This window comes from Suncus etruscus, chromosome 1 (genome assembly GCF_024139225.1).
Source record: "Suncus etruscus isolate mSunEtr1 chromosome 1, mSunEtr1.pri.cur, whole genome shotgun sequence".
NCBI lineage: Eukaryota > Metazoa > Chordata > Mammalia > Eulipotyphla > Soricidae > Suncus > Suncus etruscus.
Genome location: NC_064848.1, coordinates 190156179 through 190171862, shown reverse-complemented (window position 1 = coordinate 190171862; position 15684 = coordinate 190156179). Strand labels below are relative to the sequence as shown.

General features: G+C 45.6%; 1 protein-coding gene across 1 annotated transcript; it reads right to left on the bottom strand.

Annotated features, from left to right (window-relative positions):
* Positions 1–776: 776 nt before the first annotated feature.
* On the bottom strand, positions 777–14724 carry G6PC1 (glucose-6-phosphatase catalytic subunit 1). Its single transcript, XM_049768063.1, is given in 10 exon segments — positions 777–1140; positions 1142–1314; positions 3212–3327; positions 4464–4566; positions 6948–6950; positions 7362–7471; positions 14214–14226; positions 14229–14379; positions 14381–14540; positions 14681–14724. Coding segments are annotated over 10 exon segments (1212 nt in total). The 3' UTR covers positions 777–801.
* Positions 14725–15684: the final 960 nt, after the last annotated feature.

Here is a 15684-nt window from a genome sequence, read left to right as displayed (position 1 = left end):
GACAATGTTTAGGTCACAGCTGCCATGGCAATAGAAATACAGTGACCCTGGATGCCTCATGAAAAAAGACCAGAAAAAAAATTACCCCATGATTCCCTATTAATTAGATTTTAAGTTAGTCTCCCACTATAGAGAGTTCCTTACCTAAAGATTAAAATCGAGGGGCTGGAGAGATAGTATAGCAGATTTGCCTTACACATGGCCAACCCAGGTTCAATATCTGGCATCTCAAATGGTCCCCCAAATACCTCCAATGAGTGATTTCTAAGTGTAGAACCAAGAATAACCCCTGAGCACCACCAGGTGTGGCCAAAACAAACAAACAAAAAAGAGTAAAAGAGAAAGCCATTCAAATATTGCTTGACATACAACTTGCATGATGTGAAATGATCCTAAAATATCCTCCTCAGTCCATCCTTTCCCTCCTCTCATACCCACTGCCCCATGCTCCTTGTAAGAACATGTGTGTCCTTGTGGGGAGCAAATTTTCATGTGGGTTTCCCGGTGTGGACTGTGAACAAGTCCTTCCTGGAACTTCTATCTCTCTGATAGAAGAACAAGTCAGTCTGCCTAGGGAAATCAGATGGCCCCAACCTTCTGCAAACAAGCCTTTTCTCTGACAAATTTGTTTCCCCTTAAACACCACCTCATGCAACTAGGACCACAAACATAGAAAGTGGTCATCTGAGCGGATTCTAGCACCTCGGGTTTCAACCTGGAATGGCAGAAGACCCCAACTCCCTCACTTGACCCCATTCTTGACACAGACCTTGACATGAAATTCTGAAAATTCCATATCCCTTACAAAGACTTCTTATCTGATGAGCCCAGGATCCGGGAAAGACAGTAGGGGATGAGACCAACAGAGGCCAATGGCACTGTGGCGCTTTTGCAGAAAGACAAGACATAGAAGACCAGCTCGACGTGGGATGGGGGTTTTAAGGAGTCAAAGAAATGAAGAAAGATGAGGGAGACCCCAATGCAGCTGAGGCGGAAGGGCAGCCCTTTGCCGAGCTTGCCCTTGCAGCTCTCCTTGTATAGGCTGGAGTTGAGAGCCAGGCCCAGGCCAAAGAGGGTCCCCAGATTCTTGAGGAGGCTGGCAAAAGGCGTGGTGTCGATGTGGACCCATTCCGGTCGCTCCACACCATTTCTTGGCTTTCGCGAGAGTCCACAAGAGGTCCACACCCACTGCCTTGAGCAGCAGGTAAAATCCAATGGCAAAACTGAACAGGAAGAGGGTGATGAGGAAATACTTCTTAAGACTTGCATTATAAATGCTCTGTATGTGGCGGAAGGTTTCAGCAACCGCAATACCTGAGTGGAGAAAAGAATAATAGTGAGAGGAAGAGAGAAGAGTCTTGGAGGGCAGCTCCAGAAGGAGTCAGTGCTGTGGGTGACATGTCATCTGTCCCCACCATCATGGCATTTAGTCTCTGCCTAGGGATCAGGCAAGCCTGGTTTCTTCCCACAATGATTCCAGCCAGAATCTTTCAGATTCCACATTCTTTCTTAAGCTCTGAATTCTTTCAGTCATGCCTCATATATTTTCCTCCACATGCCAGTGTTCTGGTCAGAGGGCTCTCTTATTTCTACTTGAATGACTTCAAATTTGGGTGGCTGCTTGGGAAACCTATTTTATCTTTTGTTGATTTGGGGGCTATACCTGGTAGTGCTCAGTGGCTACTCCTAATTCTGTTCTTGGAAGTGCTCTGGATGGTTCTGGGGGACCTTGAGATTCTGGGGGTTGAACACAATGTCTCTTGCATGCAAAGTCTGCATAGTTCTCTGAGTTACCTCTATGGCTCCCATTTAATCCCATTTAATTAAATTTGATGTTTTCTTTTTTCTTTTTTTTTTTGTTTTGGTTACACCCAGCAGCGTTCAGGGGCTATTCCTGGCTCTATGCTCAGAAATCGCTCCTGGCAGACTTGGGGGACCAAATGGGATGCCAGGATTCGAACTGCCATCCTTCTACATGCAAGGCTATCTTTCCGGCCCGCCGAATTTGATTGTTAAAGTGGTCTTCCTTGGGCAAAGGAGATGGCAAATGTCCTACCCACTGTACCATCGCTCTAGGCCCTCAATGGTTTTTTATTAGTCTCAGTTCTCCCCCTGCCCTCTGGACTTATCAGTTATAATTTAGAATCTCTGTAACATACGCAAAAATCACTCCTGGTGGGCTTAGAGACTCTCTGGATCAGAGTACCAGGGATCAAACCTAGAGCCACATGCAAGGCAAGCACCCCACATGCTATATTATTGCTCGGCAACCCACGGACTTATTTTTGTAGTTGCTATGAAACTGTGAAACCAAGGTTTCCTTTGCTGTTTGTGCTCTGCTTTCCAAATCTCTGGGGAATTCCACATTTCCGCTGAGGTCTGACATGCCAGTGCCTTCTTCAAAGCCACGACTCTCTTACACTGAATGTACAACTTTTTGCCCCTCTTTTTAATTTAATTCAATTTTTTTCATGAGGGCCTGAGCACAGCGGTAGGGCATTTGCCTTGCATGTAGCCAACCCAGGATGGATGGTGGCTTGAATCCCAACACCCCATATGGTCTCCCAAGCTATTCAGGAGCAATTTCTGAGTGCAGAGCTAGGAGCAACCCCTGAATGCCGCCAGGTATGACCCCCCCTCCCCCGCCCAATTTTTTTTTCATGTGTGTGATGTTGAAAACTGAACCTAGAACTTGGCCATGCAAAGCAAGTTTAGCTATTGCTGAGTTATGTTCTTGGTCCTTTCAGGCTCATATGAACTAGATTCAAGAAAGCACAAATATCCAAAATTTTGAGTCTGTCCAACAAAGGACTAACCATGGGAATCTAGTAGGTTTGCAAATGTAGTTATTGAAAAGAGCTCCCCTAGGATAATGAGTTCTTTTGTTAAATTTGGAAGATTCCTTTGAAACTAAACTAGAAGCACAGTAAGAAATACAGAAGGTAAAAAACATGGGGGATTTCCAGCTCAGGTGACTGTACACATTCATTTGAGGCAATGGCCACTTTCCTAACACAGACCTAATTGTTGATCTGGGCTATCCTCTTAGAAATGAATCATTTCTAAGTCAACTACCCTTGACTTTCAGTCCACTGAAAAGCTAATAGCTTTGATTACACACAGAACAGGACTGGAAATACTGGGCTTGGGTCCAGACTGGGAAAGGGTGAGACAGGCAAGGAAGGGAGGGAGGTGAAAGGAGTGCAGATACCTGACAAAACTCCAGCGACAACTTGGTGGGGAAAATGAGCAGCAAGGTAGATTCGAGATAGACAGACGTTCAGCTGCACGGCCCAGAATCCCAGCCACAGAAGGACAGTTAAGCACCTGTAATGGGAAGAGACAGTGACAGCAGAGCCCAGGCAGGTGGCTCAGCAGAGAACATTCATTTGTGAATGCCTGGTAAACCAAGCTGCCTCCTGGAATTTTCCTAAACTTGAGGACCCTCAGCTTAGAAAGTTCTAAGATTTGTGGCAAGTGGCAAATCCTTGAATATGTGAATTTTGCTTCACTGTCTTAGAGTGCCAGGGAATGAACCTAGAGCCACATGTAAGGCAAGCACCCTACATGCTCTACCCCCTTCATATTTTTTTGTTTTATTTTTGGGTCACACCTGATGGTGCTTAAGCATATTCCTGGCTCTGCTTAGGAATCATTCCCTGGTGGTGCTCAGGGCCCATATGGGGGTGCCTAAGATCGAATCTGGGTTGGAGGCATACAAGGCAAGTGCCCTACCTGCTGTACTGCTCTGATCCCCTGCTTCACTATTTTGTCCTTGTTTGGATTTTGGGGGTACAACACCTCCTTCTGAGGGGGAATTCACTAACTTCCAGATTTCATCTGTTCGTCAACAAAAGATTTTCAATGGTTGGTTCGAATCCCGGTGTCCCATATGGTCCCCCCCGTGCCTGCCAGGAGCTATTTCTGAGCAGACAGCCAGGAGTATCCCCTGAGCAATGCCGGGTGTGGCCCAAAAAACCAAAAAAAAAAAAAAAAAAAAAAAAAAAGATTTTTCAAGTTGCTGCATATCCAAAACCCCAATGCCTGGGAATGGCCTCTGTTTATCTATTTTATTTGTTTGTTTGTGGTTGTCAGTAGGTTTTGCATCTCACATAGACTGAGGCTCTTGCTCAGCCCACCTCTCTGTTCCCTGAGTTTTCTTTTGGATGGGGCAACTCTAGTGTTGGCACAGAAATGGGCCTTTTGTATTAGCCTCTGACATTCCTCACTATGAGAGGACTTTTTTTCTTGTAGATGTGGTTTTTGTGTCTATCAATTCAGGAGCCTGTACTCATGCATCCTGTCCAGCCCTAACATCGTGTGGTTCTTAGGTTACCTGTAGCGATGCTACAGGGTCCATTAGCACAGGAGCTAGAAGGGCAAGTGGTAGGTGAGGAAGGTGAAGGGATGTGAGCTGCTGAGAGATCCACCACATGCCTCAACCATCAGTGCTGACTACTTACCGATATGTGAAAGTTGGCTTTTTCTTTCCCTTCAAGAGAGAGAGGGCAGATGTGACCATCACATAATATACACCAGCGGCTCCCATGGCATGGCCAGAGGGGACTTCCTGAAGGGCAGAAAATAATTGGATGAATGAGCTGAAGGTGGAAAGAGCCCTATCTGGGAGACTTACAGGGATGTCATGCTCCCACATATTTTTCAAGGCATATGTATATTCAATCCAACCAACCCAGGATCCACTCATGTACACAGTAATTAGGATGCACCTTTTGTTTCCTCTTTGAGCCACACCTAATTATGCTCAGGGGATACTCCTCTTTCTGCACTCTGGTATTATTATTGGTGGATCATATGGAGAGAGCTGGGAATTGAACCAGAGTTGGCCACATGCAAGGCAAATGTCCTACCCAATGTGCTATCACACTGGGCCCAGTTATTAGAACACATCTACTGAAATCCTACTACATGTTCTAGGATCTGGGAGAATGCTGGTGAACAAAACCAGAGAAATCTTCCCACTCTTGTAGATTCCTGTAGTCTATAAATTGCACTAAGGACCAGAGTGCTGGATGTCCTCCCTCTAGTACCTCCCTTCTGCCCTCTCCTTGCTCACTCAGCTCCATCATGTTGGCCTCCTTGTTCTCCTTCAAACATACTCTCTCCTTAGGTTTTGCACTTTTAGGTTTTCTGGCCAGGCTATTCTTTTTCAGAAATGTCAGGAATAATTCTCTTGTCTCCTTAAAGATTTTGCTCACATTTCCACGTTTCAGTGAGTCCTACTCAACCATCCTACCCAGTACTCAGTAACCTGTTCCCACTTCTGATGTCTGTTTCTTGATGGCTAGAAGGGCCTGAGATTCCTCATCCCAGGCCCCTGCTGAAAGAAGGGATTATTCTCCTATTGTTGGGGGGGGGTCCCTTGGAACTCAGCCTTCTCTTGGCATTGCCCCTGGGTCAATTAAAGAGAGAACCTCTCATGAGGGTGACATTTTCCTGGCATCCAGTCATTGCCTGACTCTGTCCGCCTGCTCAGGGTACCTCTTCAGAGCTCCCTGCGGAATTGGGTAGGACTCAATCTCCTGTAGCTTCTATTTTTTGTTTTGCTTTGGAGCCACACTCAATGATGCTCAGGGCTTTTTTTCTGGCTCTGTGCTCAGGGATCATTTCTGGTGGGCTCAGGAGACCATATATGATATTGAGGATTGAGCCCAACAGGCACAGGCAAGGCAAATGCCCTATCTGCTGTACTATACTTTGTCTTGTTACTTCTCTTTCTTCCAAGAAGAGCATTAATCTACACTCTAATCTCAATCTACGTATGTTTCTAGGAAACACCCTGAATAAAAAACATGCCACCTGGCCTTGCCCTTTTCCTTTCTCCCTTCCTTTCCTCTTCTTTCCTTCCTCCTCCTCCTCCTCCTCCTCTTCTAAAGTACTAATCAGATGTTCTATATAGAATTTTTTTTTTGTCACACCCAGTGTGCTCAGGGGTTTACTCCTGGCTCTCTACTCAGAAATCACTCCTGGCAGGCATGGGGGACCATATGGGATGCCAGGATTCCAACCACCGTTGGTCCTAGGTCAGCTGCTTGCAAGCAGACACCCTACTGCTACACTATCTCTCTGGTCCAGATGCCGGATTTTGAACCACCCTCTGTCCTGGAATAGGCTGTGGTGAAAACACCCTACCACTGTGCTATCTTTCTGGCCTCTCTATATAGAATTTTTGTATATTGCAACACTCATAATGTATGTGACTTTTAGCTTCCTAGAGCCAGGGATCTGCCTTTTAGTCATCAGATATTCCAAGAGTGCTGAGAACAGTTTTTGGCTCAGCGGATGCTGCTATGGTGCTAAACACCTGAATAAATAAGTAAATGAATGAATCTGCTTTTTTTGTTTGTTTTTGGGCCATACCCAGTGGCACACGGGGGTTACTCTTGGCTCTGTGCTCAGAAATTGCTCCTGGCAGGCTTGGGGACCATATGGGTTGCCAGGTATTGAACCTGGGTTCATCCTGGGTCATCTACATGCAATGCAAATACCCTATTGTATGCTTTCGCTCCATCCTATAAATCTGCTGTAAGCTAATAAGTTCTCACTAAGAACCTGAGAAAATGAGTCACTAAGAGTCACATCCCCATTTGGGGGTCAGGGATAGAATCCCCCAGGAAGGGATGCCAGCACTGAGAACTGGGGTGAGCAAAGGGATTGGGATAATCTCATTGCTGCTGAATTATCAGATCTATCCTTTGTCTGGGCAGTCTGATGTGGCAGTAACCACATAATCAACATAAGTTGGGTGTGAGATTGGTCAGTTTTCTTTCTTGTTTTTTTTTTTTTTTTGGTGTGTGTGTGTGTGGGTGTGTGTGTGTGTGTCACACCTGGTAATGCTCAGTGACTCTGCACTCAGTAACCTCTGTTGGTGGGATTCGGGGGATCATATGGAAGCCAGGGTTGCCTTGTCATGTGCAAACGCAAACTCCCTACCCGCTGTACTAGGCTTCAGTCCCTCAGCCTATTCTGTTAAGAGGACTCAGTTCAGGCTCATGGAGCACAGCCTGGGGCTCAGGCCTTCCTGGTTTCCTTTTCCTGGACAAAATGCCACAATCAAGTTATTCTATCATAAATTATTTGCTCATGACAGTGCCCTTGTCTTTCTCAATTCGTATTTTTAGTTTTTTTTTTTTTTTTAAAATGGGGTACATTTCCAAAGTGGCAGTTACATGTTCTCTAGGAAGGGCTTGGTGGACAGAATTGAAAGTGACAAAGATGGAAAAAAAAACATGACAAAAGCTGGCAGTGACATCATCCTCCCATTCCTTCAGAGACAGCTGTAGCCACAGTCAAGCTCATGGGGGCCCTTGGACTCAACTTCCTGTGGGGTTGTCTCTCACCTGGTCCCGTCTCACAGGTAACCGGAAACTGCTTTATCAGGGGGGCGGACATGTTGCTGTAGTAGTCGGTGTCCAGAACCCACCAGTATGGGCGCTGGCCAAAGAGAATCCTGTGGAAAAGCAGACGATGTCTGGAGTTACTGAGAGAACCCTCTGGCCTGAAGCCCGAACCTTCGAGGAGAGAGAGGAAAAGATGTGAGGAAAGGCCTGTGTGGTTGTTGACAGAAAACAGGAGGTAAAAGGGGGAGCTGTGTAGTTGGGGAGAGGTTGAGGAGGGGCACTCCTTATGGTACAGTCTTTATCTAAAGATTGAATTTTAAGTTATTCCAATATAGAATTTATTCCAACATAGGGGCCGGGAAGGTGGCGCTAGAGGTAAGGTGTCTGCCTTGCAAGTGCTAGCCAAGGAACGGACCTCGGTTCGATCCCTCGGCGTCCCATATGGTCCCCCCAAGCCAGGGGCGATTTCTGAGCACATAGCTAGGAGTAACCCCTGAGCGTCAAACGGGTGTGGCCCAAAAACCAAAAAAAAAAAAAAAAAAGAAGAAGAATTTATTCCAACATAAAGAACAAACCAAGACTCTCAAGTCCTATTATGAGCAGTCATTGAACTTTGGAAACCCAAAAAAAATTTGTTCTGGAAAAATGCCCGAGAAACTGTACTTTATAACTTGAATGTTGCCACTTTAGGCCTCAGAAAGTTGGCATCCACCCCCTTTTTTGGGGGTAGGTGGGTTTTGAGGCCACACCCAGCAGCACTCAGAGGTTACTCTGGCTTGTGCTCAACAATCTCTCCTAGCAGGAGCAATATGGGATATCAGGGATTGAATCTGGGTCCATCTGGGGTCGGCAGCATCCAAGGCAAATGCCCAATCTCTGTGCTATTGCTCCAGTCTAACACCCATTTTTTTAAGCCACCTCGAACACCAGCCAAAGAATTTACCCCAGTCCAGGAACAACCCCAGGAGAACAGGGGCCTCCACTATCAATCAGACTTGCTCTTGAAGCTCAGAAAAATCACCTCAGCCACTTTTTCTGAATTCCTCTTTGTTGATAATATTTCGGATGCTGGGAAAGTACTAGATAAAGAATTTTCAGTGTGGGGCCCGGAGAGATAGCACAGCGGTGGTTATGCCTTGCAAGCAGCCGATCCAGGGACCAAAGGTGGTTGGTTCGAATCCCGGTGTCCCATATGGTCCCTCATGCCTGCCAGGAGCTATTTCTGAGCAGACAGCCAGGAGTAACCCCCTGAGCCTCGCCGGTGTAGCCCCACCCCCACAAAAAAAAAAAAAGATTTTCAGTGTGGGGAAACAGGCGTCAGGGTCAGCTCACTGGTCTCTGCTCCTTGCAGTGAAAGAACATAGTTTTCTCATTATCCTACTTTCTACCAACTCAGAAAATCAGAGTTCTTCAGTGAGTCAGATGTTTTGAAACATTTCTTTCTCTATTTTTTTTTCCTGTGCCAGGGAATGAATTCAGAGCCTCACTTCAGCAAAACATTAAATTTTCTTCTGGTTTACATCCCCAACACTTATTATTATTATTATTATTATTATTATTATTTTGGTTTTTTGGGCCACACCCGTTTGATGCTCAGGGGTTACTTTTGGCTAAGTGCCCAGGAAATCATCCCTGGCTTGGGGGGACCATATTGACTCTGGGGGTATGAACCAAGGTTCCTTCCTTGGCTAGCACTTGCAAGGCAGACACCTTATCTCTAGTGGCCTACTCGCTGGCCCCTATATTTTATAGTATTTTTTAGGTCATGCTGTTGAAGTAGAAATGTTATAGACAAAAGCTACATAGATTTTTCAACTTAAAAAATTCAATAATTATTTTTATTTTTATTTATTTTATTTTATTTTTTTTGGTTTTTGGGCCATCACGCCAAAAAAAGCGTTGCTCAGGGGTTACTCCTGGCTATCTGCTCAGAAATAGCTCCTGGCAGGCACAGGGGGACCATATGGGACACCGGGATTCAAACCAACAACCACCTTTGGTCCTGGATAGCTGCTTGTCAAGGCAAACACCGCTGCGCTATCTCTCCGGGCCCGAATTCAATTAATTATTAATATTTTTGTTTAAAATTTTTTTTTGGTCACAACTGGAAATATTCAGGGCTTATTTCCTGTTCTACTATTAGGAATCATTCCTGGAGGTGCACTGGGGAATTTATAGGATGCAGGGAATTGAACCCAAGTTGGCTTTGTTCAGGGCAAGTGCTCTACCTGCTGACTATCTCTCAGCCCAATGATCAATGGTTTTGTTTATTTGGTTATATGCTTATGCTAAAAAATATATTTAGAATGGGGCTGGCACAGTGTGCGCTAGAGGTAAGGGTGTCCTGCCTTGCCAGCGCTAGCCTACAATGGACGTTGTTTGATCCTCGGATGTCCCATATGGTCCCCCAAGCCAGGAGCTACTTCTGACGCGAATAAGCCAGGAGTAACCCCCTGAGTGTCACTGGGTGTGCCCTAAAAGCAAATATATATATATATATATATATATATATATATATATATATATATATATATATATATATTAGAACTAGAAGAATTGTTATGTTTGTTTGTTTTGTTATTTCTGGCTTTGCACTCAGGAATTACTTCTGGTGGTGCTCAGGAGGACCATATGATGTTCTGGGGATTGAACCCAGGTTGGTCACATGCAAGGCAAGTGCCCTCTCAGATGTGGTATGGCTCTGACCCCAAGAATTGTTGGTTTTATTTGGGGTGTCCACACCCGGTGGTGTTCAGGGGTTAGTCCTGGCTCTGCACTCAGAAATCACTACTAGTAGGCTTGAAGGACCAAATGGGATGCCAGAGATTGAACCCGGGTCACCTGCATGCAAAGCAAATGCCCCACCATTTATGCTATTGCTCCAGTCCCAAGGATTGTTATTTTTGTTTGTTTATTTTGTCAGAGACCAGACCTAGGCTTCATGCATTAAAAGAATGAGCTTTGATCTTGAGTCACATCCCTGACCCTGCATGAGAGCTTAAGAATTACCCGGAAGAGGGCCCGGAGAGATAGCACAGCGTCATTTGCCTTGCAAGCAGCCGATCCAGGACCAAAGGTGGTTGGTTCGAATCCCGGTGTCCCATATGGTCCCCCGTGCCTGCCAGGAGCTATTTCTGAGCAGACAGGCAGGAGTAACCCTGAGCACCGCGGGTGTGGCCCAAAAACAAAAAAACAAAACAAAACAAAAAAGAATTACCCGGAAGAAAAAACAAACAAACAAACAAACAAAAGAAGAACACCTGGAAGGACCAGAGTGAGAGCACAGTGGCAGGGCATTTGCCTTGCACATGGCCAACCTGGGATGGACCCAGGTTCAATCTCAGGTCCTTCAGGCCTGCCAGGAGGGATTTCTGAGCACAGAGCTAGAAGTAGTCCCTGAGCACCATTGAGTGTGGCAAATAAAACAAAACAACAACAAAAAACAAACAAACAAACAAAACCCAATAGCACTGCAAGTTAAGAATAGTACATCAATGGGGCCGGGCAGTGGCGCTGGAGGTAAGGTGCCTGCCTTATCTGCGCTAGCCTAGGAGACGGACCGCGGTTCGATCCCCGGCGTCCCATATGGTCCCCCAAGCCAGGAGCGACTTCTGAGCGCATAGCCAGGAGTAACCCCTGAGCGTTACCGGGTGTGACCCTAAAACCAAAAAAAAAAGAAAAGAATAGTACATCAAGGGGCCGGGCGGTGGCGGTGGAGGTAAGGTGCCTGCCTTGCCTGCGCTAGCCTAGGGCAGACCGCGGTTCGATCCGCCTGGCGTCCCATATGGTCCCCTAAGAAGCCAGGAGCAACTTCTGAGTGCATAGCCAGGAGTAACCCCTGAGCGTCACAGGGTGTGGCCCAAAAACCAAAAAAAAAAAAAAAAAAAAGAATAGTATATCAAGTCAGTGTTTGTTTTGCACATTCATTCGGATTTGATCCCCAGCACATCATATGGTACACAGGGTGTGGCCCAAAAACCAAAAAAAAAAAAAAAAGAATAGTATATCAAGTCAGTGTTCGTTTTGCACATTCATTCGGATTTGAACCCCAGCACATCATATGGTACCCAGAGCCCACCAGGAGTTATCCCCAACTGCAGCGCCAGGAGTAAGCCTTGAGCGCTGCCAGGTATTTACCCAAAACAAAAAATAAAACAAAAGAAAAGAATTGCTTAACAGTGGACATAATTTCATGAATGATAAATGTCTTAGAGGACTTTTTTGTTTCTTTTTTTGGGTTACTCTTGGCTCTGCACTAAGGAATCACTCCTGGAAGGATCAGGGGACCATATGGGATGCTGGGGATTGGACCTGTATTGGCTGTATGCAAGTCAAATGCCTTACCTGTTGTTCTATTGCTCTGGTCCCCTCTTAGAGGACTTTCTCCAACATCTTCCTTTTCAATTTTTGTTGTTTGTTTTTTGGGCCACACCCAGTGGCACTCAGAGTTACTCTTGGCCCTGTGCTCATAAATCACTCTTGGCAGGCTCGGGGAACCATATGAGATACTGGGGATTAAACCCAGTCAGCAGCTTGCAAGACCACTGTGCTATCACTCCAGCCCATCCAACTTCTTCCTTTTCTAGACAAGGAAACACACTGACCAATAACTTGAGATTTCTACAAGTCTGATTCAGTGGTAGAGTAAAAGTAGCTGTGATGGGGCCAGAGTGATGTCGCAGCAGTAGGGCCTTGCACACGACTGACCCAGGACGGACTGCGGTTCGATCCCCTGGCGTCCCTTACGGTCCCCCAAGCCAGGGGTGATTTCTGAGTGCATAGCCAGGAGTAACCCCTGAGTGTCACCAGGTGTGGCCCCAAAACAAACAAACAAACAAAAATAGCTGTGATGGTAACACAGTCTGAGTAGAACTTGAACTACTTAGAGCCAAGGATGTAATATACCGGTGAGTGCTGGCACTGGCTAATAACTGTCAAATATTTGGGATTTTACAAATTTGCCTCATTGGTAGATTAAATGCAACTGTAGTGATAATACAGTCTGAATAGAAGAACTTGGACTACTCAGGGTCAGGAACGTAACCTAGCAGTTGCATGTGTGAGGCCTTGGGTTTTATCCCTGGCACTGCCCAAGGAAGAAAACCCCTCCTTACTCAGCACTCAGTAAATGCTAAAATCATGTTTCCTCCCCAGAGAGTAAGTGTTATCATCGTTGGATATAATATTGACTCTTTTGGCTCTGAAGGTAGCCAACCTGAATCTATATCATGCTTCTAACATTTCTGCCCAAGTTGGCTCTGTGGAACTCAAAGCCTTGGTCTCATCTGTAATGTAGTTGTAATTAAGCACAGAAATTTAGTCAGCATATGGGCTGACACATACAAAAATTTAGTAAGAGGTTGGCGAAATAATATATGGGTATAGTGCTTGCCTTGCATGTAGGCACCTGAGCACTTTAGGGTATGCCAATATAAATTCAATGAAGGTCACTATGATCATTGTTAAGGTCCCAGAGAGCCTAGATGTATAGACTGTAAAATAGAAGCTCAGGAAGTTACATTGACTTAGTTAAGACAAATAAATAGTACAGTGGATAGGGTGCATGCCTTGCAGGCAGCTAACCTGGGTTTGATCTGGGGCATCCCATATGGTCCCCTGAGCCAGCCAGGAGAACTGCCTGAGAGCAGAGCCAGGAGTAAGTCTTGAGCACAGCTGGGTGTGGCCCAATGCCCCCTCTAATGACATCCTACTGGTAAATGGCAAAATAAGACTGGGGGGGGGGTGCTGGTGCTCTGCATGATTTCTTACCCACTATAGGCTTTTTTTTTTGACCACACCTGGTGGTACTCAGGAATTACTTCTAGCAGGATTTGGGGAGTATATGGTGTACCAGGGATCAAACCTAGGTTCGTTTCATGCAAAGCAATCACCCTATGTACTGTCCTATTAATCCAGCTCCCAATAGTTTTTTCGTTTCGTTTTGTTTTTTTTTTTGGACCGATACCCATTGATGCTCAGGGGTTACTCCCGGCTATGCGCTCAGAAATCGCGTCCTGGGCTTGGGGAGGGATCATATGGGGACACCAGGGGGAATCGAAACCTCGGTCCTTCCTATGGGCTAGCGCTTGCAAGGCAGACGCCTTAACCTCTAGCGCCATCGCTCTGGGCCCCTCCCACAATAGGTTTTTAAAATTCTCTTCTTCTTCGTCGTGCTGTGTGTGTGTGTTGTGTGTGTGTGTGTGTGTGTGTGTGTGTGTGTGTGGGCACAACATCATTTCTCAGGTGTTACTCCTGGTTTCTGGTTGGCAGGAATTACTCCTGGTGATGCTTGAGTGACCATATGGGACTTGCCCTGGATCAAACCTGGGTTAGCTGCCTGCAAGGCATGCACCCTACCCACTGTAACCATTGCTTTTGGCCCTTTCTTCTTGGGGGGTGGGTGGGTCACTTCTGGTGATTCTTAGGGGTTGACCTGGAGGTGTTCTAAGGGTGGACTTAAGTTTGTCCTGCCCCCTCTAGGAAATCATGTACTCAGCACAGTAATCTAGGTCTTCAGCTTTTCCTCTTTCTTCTCACATTCTTCTCTCCTCTCTTTCCTCTTCTTTCTCTCTTATTCTCTCTCTTTTGCTTGGCTCCAAAGAGATGAAACTATTTCTATGCTTATAGCCAGAAGAAAAGACTTTTTGGGAAGCCCCTTACATTTATCTAAATTAGCTTATCTATATTTCAGCTTCCTGGGGTGGGTTTCTTGGCCTCCCGCTCTTTATGCAGAAAAGGTCAAAGTTGGACAGAGGAGTAACCTATGGACTTCCAATGGTCAACAGGGTGGGAGGAGAATGGCCAGCCTCTTTCCAAGGTGCCCCCTGTCTCTGTCTGCGTTCTTACTTTAACCACTTAAAGACGAGTTGAGCCAGTCTCCAATGACAGCAACCCAGAGGAGTTTGATGCCCCACAGTTTCTCGAGATGAAACCAGACAGGGAAGAGAACATAATAGGCATTCCTGAGGTCTGCGAGTACCGATACCTAGATGAACCAATCCTGAGCATTCTGGTAGTCTCACTTGCAGGTAGTGTGTTGACCTGATCCCAAAGTCATGGAGAGCATTCATTCCCTTCCTCCATCCTGGCGCCCAGGCCCCCTCAGAAGCCTTTGGCTCAGTCCTGGCAGTCAGTTCAGACTTGGTGGTGATTGCTCTGCTATCAGCCTGTGCCTTTCCCCTATTTTATACACCCTGTATCCAACCTCCAAGTTAACCAAGCCCTGATCTTTGGACTCAAAGCCACTTTTGTCTGACATCTATTGATCAAAGGTGCATCACCAGTAAGGTTGCTGCAAAACGTGCTCAGGGTGATTTTACGTAAAATAGAAAAACAGGCACACGAAAACAGCCTGATCACTCATGTACTCGCCAGGAGCCAATGATTAACCTTGGTATACTGCTGGACAGTGCATGGGGCCTGCCCACTGACTCGGAAACCTGGACAGATAACACAGACCAGACTCAAAATTCATAGAGGCCCAGAAGAGATGTGAGAACTCCTAAATCTGCAAAGAATTGTCTTGGTGTTCCTGGCTGTTCATATTTTATTCATTTTAAATAGAGAACAATTTATTTTATTCTGGAACTGTGCCTTTATGGTTTTTTTTCTATAATACTAAGCATCCAGAAAAATGCTCCTGGTTTGGGAAATCAAATCTTCTTTGCCAGTATTGACTCCATAGGTTCTTTTTTTATTTGACCCCCATAGGTTCTTAGGTTCATATAGAGGTCATTTTCTTTTTGAATAATTATTTAATGCCCTTAATGTTAAGGCACTTGGGGAGTTTTTTTTTTGTTTGTTTTTTGGCCACACTCAGAATTGCTCAGGGGTTGCTCTTGGCTCTGTACTCAGGAATTAGTCCTGGCAGTGCTCAGGTGACATATGGAATTGTTAGATTACACCTTGTTTTGTTTTGTTTTTTGTTTTTTTACCAAAAACAAAGATCATCTTTGGTTCCTTTGTATTTGTTTGTTTACAACTTAGCTTTACCCCAAAACAGAGATTGTCTACATGTAAACCTGGGTGGGACTGGCTCAGGATAGCCTGAGCTATATGTCCTTACTCTGTCCTTACTCAGCCACCCAGAGGTGGTCTCTGTACTCAATAAAAATGACAGTTCTGGTAGGCAGCTTGCTCTTCATATGAGGTAGAAGATTGCCAGACTATATGTGTTTCACACTCAGCCTGGTTTGAATTATTTCATGTGCAACCCTGTTTCAGACTCATTCACCCAATGTTGGAAATATGGTGCATGGGGTGATTTTACATGGGATGTCAGGGATAGAACCCAGGTTGTTCAAATGCAAGGCAAGTGCTTATG